This window comes from Culicoides brevitarsis, chromosome 2, assembly GCF_036172545.1.
Source record: "Culicoides brevitarsis isolate CSIRO-B50_1 chromosome 2, AGI_CSIRO_Cbre_v1, whole genome shotgun sequence".
NCBI lineage: Eukaryota > Metazoa > Arthropoda > Insecta > Diptera > Ceratopogonidae > Culicoides > Culicoides brevitarsis.
In genome coordinates this window covers 37,614,363-37,630,942 of record NC_087086.1, presented here as the reverse complement: position 1 = coordinate 37,630,942, position 16,580 = coordinate 37,614,363, and the positions used below count along the sequence as shown (strand labels likewise).

The 16,580-nt window shown below is 23.2% G+C and overlaps 2 protein-coding genes across 2 annotated transcripts; both read left to right on the top strand.

Annotated features, from left to right (window-relative positions):
* Positions 1-968: 968 nt before the first annotated feature.
* On the top strand, positions 969-8,737 carry LOC134831757 (uncharacterized). The gene is made up of 6 exons (XM_063845567.1): positions 969-1,036; positions 3,022-3,108; positions 5,185-5,836; positions 6,692-7,238; positions 7,298-7,438; positions 8,342-8,737. The coding sequence occupies exons 1-6, from the start codon at positions 1,034-1,036 to the stop codon at positions 8,673-8,675; spliced, it is 1,764 nt and encodes a 587-aa protein (XP_063701637.1). The 5' UTR covers positions 969-1,033; the 3' UTR covers positions 8,676-8,737.
* A 2,168-nt stretch (positions 8,738-10,905) lies between these two features.
* Positions 10,906-16,199, top strand: LOC134829983 (extracellular superoxide dismutase [Cu-Zn]-like). The gene is made up of 5 exons (XM_063843310.1): positions 10,906-11,025; positions 11,359-11,532; positions 12,644-13,101; positions 15,757-15,902; positions 15,965-16,199. The coding sequence occupies exons 1-4, from the start codon at positions 10,960-10,962 to the stop codon at positions 15,860-15,862; spliced, it is 804 nt and encodes a 267-aa protein (XP_063699380.1). The 5' UTR covers positions 10,906-10,959; the 3' UTR covers positions 15,863-15,902; positions 15,965-16,199.
* The last annotated feature ends 381 nt before the right edge of the window (positions 16,200-16,580 follow it).

The following is a 16,580-nucleotide window of genomic DNA, read 5'->3' as shown; positions in this document are numbered from 1 at the left end:
AATTCCGTTGCTAAGGGCCCCTAGAATTGAATTGGGTTTACTAATGGGTAGAAACAACTCCTTGAACTTTGAATAAATTGCATGCATATGGGTCTAATATGAATTGTATGTAATGTAGCTTTAATTTCCTTAAACTTTTGAATTTGGTTTTAAATTGTTTTTAGCAAATGTCAATAATTTCTTTTTACAAATATAAAATTTTCTTCATAATATTTAAAAGAAAAAAAAATCATCATTTTCAAAAAATAAAGATTTTAATATTACAATTGGTTTTTCTTTGATAAATATCGAAATATTGCTGAAAATAATAAAAAAAATTAAATTTTATTTTTTTTTCAATATTAATATAAAAAATTTATACTTACCTTGTTCATTTTATTCTTTAATTTTTTTTAATTTATCAATATTTAGAGAAATTTTATTTTTTTAAAATTAGTTCATAAAATTAACTCAAACTAAAATGCGCTCTCATTCTTTCATAAAAAAATTTAACGACAAGTCTTTGCAATAATTAACTTTTCTCCGAATCACATTAAAACTCGAGTAAACGGTCAACAACATCACTTCTGAGCAAATAATTTTAACACTTTTAAATAGTTATTATAGCTAATAACCATTAATTAGCACAAATCCAATACGAGCCACGAAGCTATATCAAATTTGTTGAGTTTCGTCTTTCACACTTGGTTTAATATTTTTTTTTCTACATTGTGGTTGATCAAAATTATTGCGCAATTGTCTTGATTTATTACATTATCGCACAATTATTGTCTAATAAAAATTTATAACACTTCTTGTTCGATAAATAATAATTTACGTTAACCCTGAAATCTTTGAAGGTATTTTTTTAACACTTTTTGTTTTTTTTTCAGACAATTACTTAATCGCAGCATAAAATATATGATGTAGGACAATAATGGAATCAGGAAGCGTTTTAAGTGAACCAGTCAATATTTCATCATACCACAATAACATTAACAACAAATTCTCGGTAGTCAGCAAGGGGAGTTCATCATCTGAAAAAAATAAATCAATGGTAAGTTTTTTTTCTGTGTTATTAAAATTTATTATGGAATGTCTGAAAAGAAACAAAAAAAAAGTTATGAAAAGATCGAATGATAGTGCAAGTTATATGAGAAAAAAAAAATTAATTGAAAAATTATTAGATAAGACTTTTTGTTATAAAAAAATTGTTTTGGGTTATAACTCTTGCATTTGACTTGATTTTAACACCTGATTACCTTTCGACACTTTACTCTCGGTGCGTTGCGGTATTTTCAGATCGACAGTTATGCAATTTTGGAGGCACACAAAATTCGGTCGTGATCGATTTTTTACAGTTGATTACTGTTCGTGCACGTAAAAAAATTGAATAATGATGAAAATTGAGGTTTTTGAAATGCATCTCCGCGATCGCGTGTCTTATCAGTAAAAATATTCAATTTCATCTCGTTTCGTTGTTACTATTATAATTTTGGTGCGTTACAAATAACACGATATACAATTTCATTCAGTGAATTGTGGATGTTTAATGATTTTCTGATTCAAAATAATTTTTTTTTTTGAAAAATTTGCGCTCATGTGGTTTTTGTATGGCTTGTCAACCACACGTCAAAATTTGGAGTTAATTAAATCAAAGAAAAAAATTAAATTAAATTTATGGAAAATTTTTAAATATGAAAAAAATTTTTGTAAAAATGTATATAAAATTAAAAAAAAATTAACAAATTAAATTAAAATTAATTAAAAAATTAAATTAAAATTAATTAAAAAATTAATTGAAAATAATTAAAAAATAAATTAAAATTAATTAAAAAATAAATTAAAATTAATTAAAAAATTAAATTAAAATTAATTAAAAAATTAAATTAAATTTAAAAAATTTATTTTTTAGTTTGAAAAATTTTAAAATAATTCAAAAATTCTTTAAAAAATTTAAAATATTTTTTTCAAGTATCTTTAACTTCAAACTTCTCATTATTAAAAAAATAAATTTTTTAAATTGATCAATTTTGTATTTGAGGAGTATAAAAATGTGAATTGAGGAGTAACGAAATGTGAAATTTATATAGAAAAGACCTTTTTATGATAAATATTGTAACGAGGAGTACAAAAAAGTGAAATTAGAAGTAAAAATTTAACTGAGGAGTACTAAATTGTGAAGTTAAAAGCAAAAATTCAAATGAGGAGTATTAAATTGTGAAGTGAGGAGTACAAAAATGTGAAAAATTTGTATTTTGACGTAAAAATTCGTAAATAATTTTACAAATTTTAGATTTTTTCGAAATTTTTAATAAATAAAATTATTAAATTTTCTTAAAATTTTTGAAAAAGCGCTCAAGTAAAATAAATTTAATCCAATTTTTCCTCCAAATCTTCAATAGTTGCTAATTTCAAGAACTCTATATTAATTATTTTATGTAACAATTAATTAAATTCTTTTGTTTTCTGTAACAGATACGACTTGAAACTACTCATTACTTAACTTTTCAAGCGAAATTTTCAGAATTGCGTCAAGAATCCATTCAAATGTAAATTTTGCATTTAAAGAGACAAATCTTCTCTTTTACAATTTCTGATCAAATTACCAATAAATTCTCGCAGTTGTACTCTGAATGCCGCTCTGAGAAGATTTACACACACGAGAAACAATAAAAAAATATTTTTCAAAACAATTCTGATAGCTTGCGATATTTTTTCCGCAACTGCAGGCCATTAAATTAAATTAACTTGTTAGTCATAGATTATCGGTCTCTGCGGCAAGACACGTTGAATTTATGCACTTTTTGTGCGATATTTAATAAAAAGTTCATAAAGAAAGATGAAAAATTGCCAATAAAAATGTTCGCGGGACTTTTAGATGAACTCCGAATGATCGACAGTGAATTTATTAACAAGTCGGGGGCAATTGCGTTATATGGCTTGCTTGTCATTTTAATTACGGATATGTTGGTGAAGGTGCAAAAATGTTAAATTTTAATGAATTTTCAATAAAAAAATAATTTTTTGATTTTTTTTCAGACAATTTTGTCCCAATCTCCAACAACGCCAACGAAAAAAGATCAACAACCGAAGAAAATGTCGCAACTCGAAACGTTAGAAGCGAAGGTAAGATAAATTTCTCTTTCTTTTGTTCCTTAATGACACCTGTTAATTGGCAACTTCAAGTCTCGCATATAGTCAATGACACGTGTCGGCAACGATCCGAGACATTTGTCACAAAATAATTGATGTAATAAAGGCACTTAACGGAATCCCACGTTTTTTTGCGCTGCATTGCTTCGTAATTGCTGCAGGTTCCTCTCGTCTCGATCGAACACACGCAGTTTATTTATTTTTGCGATACAGAAGTATATCGTAATTGCATCTCTCGCTCGTCGTTCGGTGCAGTTCGCTGGAAAGACTGGTTTAATTTGTCGTTTTAAACGAGCATTTCTGACAAGTGCAATTCTGTTGGCATAAATTAAGCTAACATTATGTTCTGTTACGGGGTTCTATGAGTTGAGGATGGAAAAATTTTTAATTTATTATTTATTTTTTTTAATTTAAAAATTTTTTTTTATTTTTATTTTAAAAAATTATTTAAAGACTTAAATACTTTAATAATATTTTTCTAAAAATTTAAAAAAAAAAATCATATATTTTTTTTTTTGATAGAAGAATATTTTTTTGTATTTTTTCATTAAAAGATTTATTATTTTAATATGATTGTAGAATAATTTATATTTTTTTTTAAATTCTAAGAAAAAATTTAATTATTTTTTTGATTTTTTATAAAAAATTGGAAAAAAATTTAACATGAAATCTCTAAAATATTTAATAAATTATAATAATTTAAAAAAATAAATTTTTGAATTAAACTAAAATGAAATAAAAATTAAATTAAATACGCATATAAATTTATGAAACGAAATTTTTTCATTTTTTTTTTTTTTTTTTTTTTTTTTTTAAACAAAATTCACAAAATTATTTAAACTAAAAAATCTTTTTAACGAATTTAAACATAAAATATTAATTTTTATATAGATTTCGAAAAATATTTGAAAAAAAAATTAAAGAGGTTAAAAGCAGTTTTTAAAAATTCTCTGAACTTTATTAATTTTACAATTCAATAATTTAAAAAAAAAAATAAATATATTTAAAAATTCAAAAATGAAATTTTTCGAGAAAAATAAAAAATATTATCGAATTTTTCTCTAAAAAAAATTAAAAATTTTAATATTTGTAAAATAAAATTTTTACTTAAAAAAATAAACTTAAATTAAAATTGAAAAAAAAATTAAAAAATTTAATATTTGAAAAAATCTTACAAAAATTATTCAATTTTAATAAAAAAAAAATAATTTTAAAAGAAAAAATCCTTTTGACTAATTTTTTTTTTATATAATTTTAAAACAAATTTAGATAAAAATGTTAGAAAAAATTAAATTGATCAGAAGCAATTTTTGAAAAATTTTTTTTAAATTTTTTTTAAAGATTTTCTGAGGATTGTTTTATAATTTTTAATTAATTACAATTTAAAAATTAAAAAAATTAATTTATTTATTTAAAAATTATAAAAAATATTAGATTTTTTTTAAAAAAATTCCATTTTAAATTTTTTATCAATTTTTACTCAAAAAAAAAAATTAAAAGTTTACAAAATTAAAAATAAAAATTATTTAGAAAAGTTATTTAATTTTTATAAAAATAAAAAAAAAATAAAATTTATTAAAAAAAATTTGAAAATTTAATTTTTTTGAAAAAAAAAATTCTTGACTTGTAACGTCCTTTTTCTCTAAAGAGCACAAAAGTGCATAAGATCACGTCTCCGCATTTACAGTTCATTTATTTATTTAAATTTATGAGAAAAAATGCTTTAAACAACTCGCACATCAATTTATTCTCTCTGCGTTGTGACAGACTTCGATTATTTTCGCTCGTAAATAAATAAATAAATTTTCAATTCCTTTTTACGACATCGATCCCTTCGCACTTCTTCATCTTCCCATTGATATCGCATGACACCACGATATGCTTCTTTAACTGGTTTAATCATTGCTTGACGGCAGGCAGTTGCAATCGCGTCTCGCAAATCGCCCGTACAAATGATTACAATTTAATTGGTGTCATTTTTGCCTTCATTCTTCACGTTTTTTTCTTTTTTTCTTTAATGTTCTACTTTTTTATCGCTTTTTCCCTTAGATGGCAAGTATCGAAGTGAGTTTAAGTGCGTCGTCGCATCACGTAGCCACGCCACGTCGTCGCAAAGGCACCTCGTTAGGCAGCATTTCGATTCGCGCCTCGTCGAAACCGGATTTGTCGAGCAGCACGAGCAACATTGCGGCTCTCGTGTCGTCAAAGGAGTCGCCGTCAAAGGAATTGAGATCGGCACTTGTTGAACGGGAGGCAGTTATTCAGAGTTTAAGGATGCAACTTGGGTTGGCGAAGCTTCCGAGACCTACGGGACCCGCTTTTACGGAAAATGAGAGACCCGAAGCGGAGCAACGACTCACGAGATTGTTGAAAGATGCGGAAAATAAAAAAGTTGCGATACGAAATTTGAAGGCGGCGTTGGAAAAGTTGGATATAACGGATAATATTGATGTGCGGATCAGACAAGCGGAGTTGGAGTATGCGTTGGGCAGGGAGGAGCTTCATTTGTTGTCAATTGTCGAGGAATGTCGCGCTTTGCAGGCTCGGCTGGATAAATCGAAGCCAGAAGCGAATACGTTGTTCAATATTTTGGAGTCGGGAGGAAATTTGAGTTTGGTTGCGGTTCGTGCGAATGCCGGAAGATGGAATGCAAGTCACAAAAATGATGGACAAGGGTTTGTCGTTGATTGGGCTCTTGAAGGTGAGTTTTTTAAATCTGTAAAAAAATATTTAATTTTATTTTTAATTCATTTTTCATGCAAAAAAAATAATTGAATAAAAAAAATATTTTTGCTTGAAAAATAATTTATAAATTATTAATTTTAAGTAAAATATTTTTAAAATAATTTATCAAAAGAATTTAATTAAAATAAAAAATTTTTTAAACAAAAAAATTTAAATTAAAATTAAAAATTCTTAAAAAAAATATTCCTCATGAAAAAAAATTTGTTTAAATAATTTTAATATTTTTTTATGAATTATTTTATTAATTTAAATAATTTAAAAAAAAATTAAATAATTTATTTTTAAATAATTATTTCTCATGCAAAAATTTTTCAAAATTCAAAATATCTCAAAAATTATTTTTTTTAATTAAGTTGCTTAACAGATATAATTATTTAAATTATTTTTTTTTTTGTGTAAAAAAATATTTTAATTAAAATTTGTATCAAAAATTACTCAAAAATTTTTGATAAATAATTTATTTTAATTTTTTTATTAAACTAAATTTTTTTTAAATTAAATTAATAGCTTAAAAATATTTATTTTATGATACAAATAATTTTTTAATATATTTTTTCAAACTAATAATTTTCTAAATAAATTAAATTAAATTTAATAAAAAATTAAAAAAAAAATATTTTATAATTTTATTAATTTTTATATGAAAAATAATTAAAAATTTATTTATTTTTAGAGAAAATTAATTAATTAATTTTATAAATAAATAAAATAATTAATTTTAATATTTTTGTATGAAAATTAATTCAAAGAAATATTTTTTATAAAAATAAAAATTAAATTTAAATAATTCTTATTTCTTTTAATTTTACAGGTGAATCTTTGTGCAAAAACGATCGAATCCTCGAAGTCAACGGAACAATTATCACAGGCAAATCTCGCGAAGAACTCCAAAAACTCATTGCGGGCGTCGAAAAATCCGAAATTGTCGTTTTACGAAAGAAACCCATCTCCGTTTCGCAACTGCAGCAATATCAGGAAGACAATACGCGTCTCCAGCATCGCATTTCCTACCTGGAAGAACAAGTAAACGAGCTCCAAAGCAACAAAGAAAAGGAAAAACATCTCAACGAGAACCTTTCGATACTCGCAAACAGCGTTCAAAAGCAGGGAAACACGCACATCACGAGCATCAGTATTTCGAGTCCTCCATCGACGCCGCCCGACGACAAGCCCCAAGTTTATCAGCGCGGATCTTTCGTGGCAATTGTCGAGAATAAATCGAGTCCGTCGCCGCCACAAAAACCGCACATCACGACGACACTGATTAAAGACCTGAAAGAGAAAAAATCAAAAAATTACAAGCAAATGCCACGAACTGTTTCGACATCAGCCCTTTCGATACAGACAGATGTCGACATGTGAGTTGATTGATTTGAAATTAAAAAGTGATTTTTTTAACGTTTTGATTTTTTTGCAGGAAGCAACGGAGAGAGATGAGACGAATGGAAAGAGAGAAATATAACCAGCAATATCTTAGCCAGAGCACGAACCATATTAATGGATTGCATAACGGTAGACACAGTATTGAGTATTTGAATCAGCATAACACGCAGTTGAGGTAATTTTTTATTTAATTTAATTTACTTTAATTTTAAAAAAATTAAAAATTTAAAATAATTAATTAATTATTTTTTAAAAAAAAATAATTTTAATTAATTTAACTTAAAAAATTAGTTTTAAAAATAATAAAATAAAAGTAAATTTAAATAAATATTTTTAAAAATTATTTTCTTATTTCAATATAATTTTTAAAAAATTAATTTAATTAATTAACTTTAAAAATATTTAAATTTATTTTTTATTTAAAATAAATAATTAATTTAGTTTTAAAATTATTGAAAAAAAAAATTAAAATAATTTTCTATATTTAATTTTTTAATATATATTTTTGATAATGATATAATGATAAAAAATTATTTATTATATTTTTGATTTAATTTATTTTTTTAAAATTTAATTAAATTAAAATGATTTTTTTAATATAATTATTTAATTAATCTTTTCAATTTAATTTAAATTCAAAAATAATAAAATATTTTTTTATTGATTTAATACATTAATATTTATTCAATTTTATTAATTTTTTTATTTTTTTTTTTTTGATATAAAATTATTTTTAATTGAATTTTATTTTAATTTTGCTTTAAAAGTTTTAATTTTTTTCTTAAAATTATTTTTTTAATTTTAAAATTTTTTATATTTTTTAAATAAAAATTTTAAATTATTAAAATAAAAATAAAAAATAAAATTTTTTTAATAAAAATTTATTAAATTTTAAAAATTAAGAAATTTTTTGAAAGAAAATAATTTTTTTATCAAAAAAAAAATAATATTTTATTAATTTATCAAATTTTATTTTTCTTAATAAAAATATTTAAAATAAAAAAATTTTTGAAAAATAATTTAAATTTAAAAAAAAAATTTTTAAATTTAAATTTTTTTTTTTATTTTTTTTTTTTAGTGAAAAACGTCGCATCCACATCGATCAAGGAAAACGCATCGACATGCGATCCGTTCGTAGCTTAGATTTCGACAGCGATATCGGCGATAAATCTGTCGATTACACATCCGAGCCTGTAGCTGCAAGAATCCGTCCTGTGCCGCCAAAGAAGCCCTTGAGACTTTCCCTTCATCGAGCGCAAAGCTTGCAAACAGTCGAAGCCGTGATTGCTGATCTCGATAAAAAGCGAATATTAAAAAGACCTCACAGAACGGAGTCAGCGCATCATTTGAACGAAAATGTGAATGCTTTGGCGATGCATACCGCGTCGCTGGGAAGACAACGATATGTTTGAAAAAATTATAAAAAATAATTAAAAATGATATTTTTTTAGTTTTTAGAAGAGATTCTTATTGAAAAAAAATTAGGAAGTGAATAAAATTTACGAAAAAAATATTTTTTTGAATTTTTTCCAAAAAAGTTGAGCTTAAAATAATTTTTATATGAACTTTCAGACACTTTAATTGCCCTTAACAAATAAAATTTGTCTTAATTTACATTTTTATTCAATTTTCGTAGACGAACGAATTTCTCAAGAACATGATTTTCCATTTTCTTACCGACAATTTTTGCTGAATATGATTAAAAGGACAATGTCCAAGCGAAAAAAAAAATGTTTTTGTTGGTTTTTAATTATTTTCTTTTGTTTTATTAGTTAGTTTGTTTTATTTTCGTCACTTTTTTTGAAGTAAAAACATGGAAATGAAGCATGAGGTCAATGCTCGAGGAACATGCTTCGAACGTTTATCGTACTTGCTACTCGTACTCTTGACTTTGACATGCTTGTGGTTGACTAATGGAATTCAGGTTTGCAAAATTTATTCGATTTTTTATCAATTGCGTGATTAAAAGAGGTTTGAGGTAAATACAAAAAATTCAGATATGGATAAATTTAGTGAATAAAAGGTAAAAATTTTTTTTTGAATTAGGTATTTTTAAAAATTTTTTTTTTTGTATTTTTTTTTAAATTTTAATTATTATTTTTTCTTTAAAAAAATAAAATAGTAAATTATAAAAAATAAAATTATATTTTTTTAAATAAATTAATTATTTTTTTTAATATAAAATTTTATTTCAATTTAAAAAAATGAATTTTAAATAATGAATAAAATAAAATAAAATAAAAAAGCCTTAATTAAAAAAAATAAATAATTATTAATTAATTAAAAATAAAAATTAATTATTTTTTTTAAATAAAAATATAAAATTGCCCAATAAAATAACAAATTAAAATTATTTATAAAATTTTTAAATAAAATTTAAAAAAAACATTTTTTTTATTTTTTTATCTTTATTTTTTTAAATTAAATTAAATTAAATTAAAATTTAATTTGAATTTTAAATTAAATTAAATTAAAATTTAAAAAAAAAAATTGAAATTAAAATTTTTTATTTAAAAAAAAATTAAGCTTATTAAAATCTTATAATTTTCAAGACAAAAAAATTCACTTAATTAACTTTATCATGTCACCTCTTTAAAAAAAAGCTCCTTCACATGTTTGACCCACTCCAAGCTACTTCAAAAGCCGGTTATTTCAACAAAAAATTGCAAAATTACCCATAAAAAAATAAAACATCTTCCACTTCTTTAATATATTTTTTTTTATTTTGCTTCTGCACAACTTCTTCATTGAAAAAACTTACGATCGATGTATTTGTCTAAAAAAAGTAAATATTTACCGCGACATGCTTGCTTGCATAGACAACAAAGTCTCATTCGCTTCAGGTCACTTATGTCATACAAATGCGTTGTTTTTAAGAAGTTTTGCATCAAAACAAAGTTTTTTTTTCTCTTTAATAACCGGTCTCACTAACACAGGTAATTTTAAAGTTTGTACAGCAGTTGACTCATTTTTGCAATGCTAATTTTTCTCTCTATTTACAATTTTTTAAAGGGATCGTTTAAACATTCGATTTTATTTAAATAAAAATATTTGTTTTTATTTAAAAATTTTAAATTTAATTAGGTATTTTAAAATAAAAAATATATATTTTAATTAAAAATTTAATTTTTTAAAAAATTATTTTTTTTTATTTTAAAAACTTTTTTTTCTAAAATTTTATTTATTGAATATAAATATTTGTCTATTTTTAATTTTTTTTTTCAACTTCAATTTTAAAAAAAATATATTTTTTTTATTTTAAAAATTCAAAAAAAAATTTAATTAAATTGTTTTTAAAAATTTAAAAAAATAATTTTAATAAAATTTATTATTTTTAAAAAAATTAAATTATTTTTTTTATTAATAAATTTAATTAAAATAATTATTTATTATATAAAAAAATAATTATTTTTATTAAATTTATTAAAATAAAATTTATTTTTTTTTTAATAAAAAAAAATAAAAAAAAAAATATTTAAAAATTTTTTTTTGAAATTTTTAAGTTATTTAATCACTAATCGCCCCCATAAAAATCACGATTCTCTCACAGATAAATGAGATAACACCGACAAACGCATACAAACAAGAAAAATACGATCGCCGATCCGATAAATATTTATATTGGTGCCTCACTCCGCAAAATTACTTAGTCGTCTGTTAACTTTTGTCGCGAAACGATTAAAAACCTTTAAAAAAATGAATAAATTACTTCCAATTCTATCGGTAATTGCCTCATTCGGTTTCATTACAGCGACTGGTCAGGTAAGAAAATTTAATTTTTTCAATTATTTAAAAAAAAGCTTTTTTATTTGACAAAATTTCTGACATCCGTTCGTGCTTTCAATTCAAATAAATTTTAAAATAAATTAAAAAAATAAACAATTTTGTCGAATAATCGAGCTCAAAGCTTTAATTGCATGCGTGTGTGATTTGTTATGGTTTTCAGCTTGATTTTTATCTTTTTTTGATTTTTTTACTCACGTCACGTCGTCGCAAGATAAAAAATCAACTCAAGAAAGTGCATTCAAGACATCACGTTTCGATAAGAGTTGATAACGAAAAATTTTTCTCTCTTTTCCTTGACCTTTCTTAAAGTTTTTCGGGGATTTTGACGTAAGCAATGGACAGCCGATACATTTAGTGCCTGTCTACAACCCAAATTCGGGGCATTTTGCGCCGCAGGCTGCTCAGTACGCACAGCCGCAATACCAAACTCACGACTTTGGTGGCTACGAAGATTATCGGCCCGTGATCACGTGCGGTCCAAATGTATGTAAGCTGCGAAGGGCTTTTTTTGGGGCTTTTTTGTTGACATGACACAAACACAAACAAGAATATTCCCTCACAATTCGCTCTAATTGGAACATGAGTTTAATACAATTTACACGAATTAACAGAAACCGTAGAAATTATTTACATCAAAATAAATGAGAATGGGTTGCACTACTAAATTTGGCTTAATCTGGCGGCGGTTTTAATTCTTTTAATCCATTTTGCTGAAAAAAAAAATAATTTACTTAATGAAATTTTTTTTTGAAAGAAATTTATTTTTTATTTAAATATTTTTTTTTAAATTAATTTATTTAAAATTATTTTAAATTTTTTTAGGTAAATTTTCCTAATTTTTTAAAAATTTTTTATAAGAATAATTGAGGTCTCATTTTGATTTTTTAATTTTTTTTTTTTAATATTTAAATTTAATATTTATTTTAATTTTAAAAAAAAATTTAAAAAATTTTTTTTTAATTTTTTAAAATTAATTTTAAATTTTTTTTTTTTAATAATTTATTTTTGTTTATTTAAAAAAAAAAAAAACTTTGCGAAAATTTTTTTATATTTTTTGATAAATTTTATTTTAATTTAAAAAATTTTAAATTATTTTTTTTTTAAAATTAATTCAATAAATTAATTTTAAAAAAAAATTAAATAAATTTATTTAATTATTTTTATTAAAATTAAAAAAAAATTTAATTTAGAAAATAAAATATTTTAAAGATAATTATGCAAAATTTAAAAAATAATTTTAAATAAAATAATTTAATTAAATTTTTAAAATAAAATATTTTAAAAAAAATAATTTTTAAATTAAAATAAAAAATTTAAAAATTTTAAAAAAAATATTTAAAAAAAAAATTAATTTAAAAAAAAAATTAAATACAAAAAAAAATAAATTAAAAAAAATTTAAAAAAATATAAAAAAAATAATTTTTTAATTTTTAATTTAAAAAATATAAAATTATTTAATTTAAAAAATATAAAAAAATTAATTAAATTAAAAAAATTAATTAAATTAAAAAATTTTATTTTAATTTATTTAATTTTTTTTAAATTATTTTAAAAATATTTTTCTAACCTTTTTTTTCAAAAAAATCATCCACAGAACGGTCCCATCTCCGCCATCGCCGTCTTAAAAAGCGAAACTGTCTCTGGAAACGTGACTCTCACGCAAAAATCCTGCAACGACCCTTTGCACGTCGAAGTCTCCTTCACAGGCCTCTCTCCCGGCTATCACGGCTTCCATGTTCACGAAAAGGGCGATCTCAGCGGCGGATGTCTCAGTACCGGAGGTCATTACAACCCCGACAAAGTCGAGCACGGCGACATTCACGACACCATTCGTCATGTTGGCGACTGGGCAAATGTTGAAGCGAACGCCGAAGGCATCGTAAATGTCGCTTTTGACGACAAAGTCGCTACTTTATTCGGCGAACGCTCAATTTTGGGACGTGCCATTGTCGTTCACGAGAAAATTGACGACTTGGGACAAGGAGGACATCCCGACTCGAAGAAAACTGGCAATGCTGGCGGAAGATTGGCATGCGGCGTCATCGGAATTCTGTAAATATTGCAATTTTTCAGTTTTCTACGTAACTTTTTGTATGTTCGTGTTGTCTTTCGTCGCATTCTTGTGAAGAGGAAAAAAATTGTTGCTTATTTTTTTATGTAATTCTTTTGATTTTTTATCTATTAAAACTGGTTTTATTACCCACATGCGAAAAAATTGACTTCTCTTTGTATGTAAGAGTAACTAATGCGTAATAAATTTAATTTTTTTACTCGTAATTTAGTCATTACTCGAGACTTGAAGACTAATTTTATGGTTCGCACACACAAAAATCACCCGAAATTGACGTTTGTGAACCAAAAATTCTAAAAAAATTAAAAAACGAAAAATTTCTACAAAAATATTTCCTCGTTAAGGCTAAAAATGTCAATAAATCATAAATTAACACGTTTTAAAATTAAAATTCGCTCGTTACTGCGATAAAAATTATCCTTGAAATTGAAATCAAGTTCAACTTTGTTTATGTTTATTAATAACTTTTTTCTCGATTTCTATCTAAACGTCAATAAAATTAATTTTTCATGCGATTTTCAATGAAATAACGACAACAAAACTCATTAAAAGTCACGATTTACTCGATTTTTTAACGAAACGAGGATAAAGTCAAAGGAACTCGAAGATTCTCCCTGTTTTTATTGAAAAAAGTTGAATTAACCCATTTTTTGTTGACCATGAACGACTTTAGTAACTGACAACTGACGACAACATCGCCAATTTATTATGAAATCTGCGCAATGTCATTTTTGTCTGTCCTACAACTGACTGTTAATAATAATTTTGCTGCATACATTAAAAGCTCGGTTTAATGACATTTATTTACACGTTCATGCGATAAATGGCTGTGTAGAATTTATTTTGTATTTATTTTTAAGGCGGTTTCGAGTTTTGGAAAATTTTTTAAAGGAAATTTTTTGATAAGATTTTTAAAAAATTAAAATTAAAGTTAAAAGAAATTTTCATTATAAAATTTTTAATAAAATAAAAAATTAATAAATAATTTTTTAAATAAATAAATTAATTTTTTTTAAATTAAAAAAATTGAAATTTATTTTTTAAAACTTATTAGACAAAAATTGATTAAAATTATTCTAAAAGAAATTTTAATCAAGAATTTTCAAATATAAAAAATTAATTAAAAACAAAATTAAAATTAAAAAAGTTTAAATTTTTTAGCAGTTTAAAAAATAATAAATTAATATAATTAATAAAATAATTAAAAAATAAATTATAAAAAAATTAAAGATAAAATATTTTTAATAAAACTTTAACAAAATTAATTTTTAATAAATATTTAAACTGCTTAAACATTTAAACCCTTATAATTTTAATTTTGTTTTTAAATAATTTTTTATATTTGAAAATTTTTTATTAAAATTTCTTTTAGAATAATTTTAATCAATTTTTGTCTAATGAATATTTTTTTTAATAATTTTATAATTTAATATTATTTTTTTTAAATTATTTTTTTATAAAATAAAAATATTTTTTTTAATAATTTCCCAGATTTTATATTTTTTATTAATTTTCATTTTGTTGTTTTTTAATAATCGAAAGCTTATTAAAAATTATTTAGATCAATTTTTTTAAAACTTCTGACATTTTATTTAAAAATAAAAAAAGTAATTAAACGAACGTTAAGTATGGATTTTTGACTTTGATGAATAATTTGTTAAGAATATTTATTTATTTTTATTTATTTTAATTTTTTATTTAAAAATTTTAATTTAAAATTTTATTTTTTTAAGTTTTTGAACAAAAATTGTAAATATTTAAATTTTTTGATATTTTTTATTTTTTTTATTATTTTTTTAAATTTTTTAGAGCTCTCAAAATGAAATTTCGGAAAATTAAAAAAAATAACGAAAAAAAAATTTTAAAAATTTTATAATTTTTTGATGAAAAAAATTTTTAAAAATTTAAATAAAAATTATTTTTAAAATAAATTTTAATAATTTTCTCAATTTTTATTTATTTATTTATATTTTTTTTTAAAAAAATTAAACATCACAAAAATTTCCATAAACTTGAAACAGCCTAAAAATGATCCCATAATCACCGCAGATTAAAATAAAACGTTCCTACGCTCGTTTCATACTTTTTTTTTTGCCATTTTTAACTTTAATACATAAAATATTATTAATAAATCGCTTTATGTACGGACTTACCTACACTTTTTCATGTACAAAAGGTTGCTTGGCTTTGAAGTTGTTGTTGTTGTAAATGTCATTAAATGTCTCTCGTTTGTCGTAAATAATTTATTGAACTTACATGATAATGATCGTCGTCGTTGATTCTGTATCGCGCCGATGCTTATTATTAATGGCGATAATTTTGGTGTCAAAAGGCGGGTAAGTAAAAGGTAAGTTGCTCGTTATTGATTGAAAGCCATTCACAAAATGAGTCACATGGCATGAAAAAAATTTTCCGAATAAAAAAAAAGCTTAACGCAATATTCGGAAATGAATCAACTTGTCCTTGGAACGCATAAAATCATTAACACACGGAAAACTTTTTTGGTTTTTGTTCGTGTCTCATGCTTTTTAACGTGAAAAAATCATTAGATCACCGCACGAATTAAGCATTCTTGTGAAATCAGGCGACTTTTTGTGACAGATTTCCACAAAAATTGATTTTTATCGTTTTTTCAGGGAACCCTATGAAGGAGGATGGCCCGGATCTGGCGCCTCGTCGATGGTTTCATGGCGAATTTTGACTTTTTTCGCTGCATTTGTTGCTTTTTTCGTTCGTTGCTGAAGAAAAATTCACTGAACTGCCCAAAAATGTCAATTAAACCGTAAATTAGTACTTAAGGAGCTTCCGATTTCCATGAAAAAGTTAAATGTTTGCTTTTAACAGACACCTTTTACACCGAAAAACTAAACACGAAGCAATAAAAATGTCTCGAGCTGATAAGAAAAGTGAAAAATCCTATAAATACCACGTTTTTGGATGCATGTCTGCCCCAAAAATGACATGCCATGTAATTATTTTGGATGAATTTGTGTTTTTTTGTAACTATTTTTGTAGTTGTTTAATAAAAAGTTGTTGAAATTTTCGTAAAAAAATATTTTTGGGAAATTTTTTATTAAAAGCTTTAAAAACCAGTCGTCTCCATTGAAAAAAAAAATTTTAATTTTTTTTTTAAATTTTAATTTCATAAAATTATTTTTTAAACGTTTAATTTCCTCTAAAAAAAACATGAAAAATTAATTTTTTTCATAATTTTTTCCTCATAAAAAATCGCATGTCTCAAAGTAATTAAAATATTAGCAAAAAACCTCTCAAATCTGTTTTCCTTTGTTTGAATAGACTCAACACTTCAACGAGTGACTTGTACTGAAATTTCATTGATTTTCTTACGAATACAAGCTAAACGTCGTTCTAATGGTCAAGGAACTTTTTGAAAGTGATACGAGCCAAGTACTCGATATCCGGAAGTGTTATTTAATGAGAAAACGATACGTATCATGTT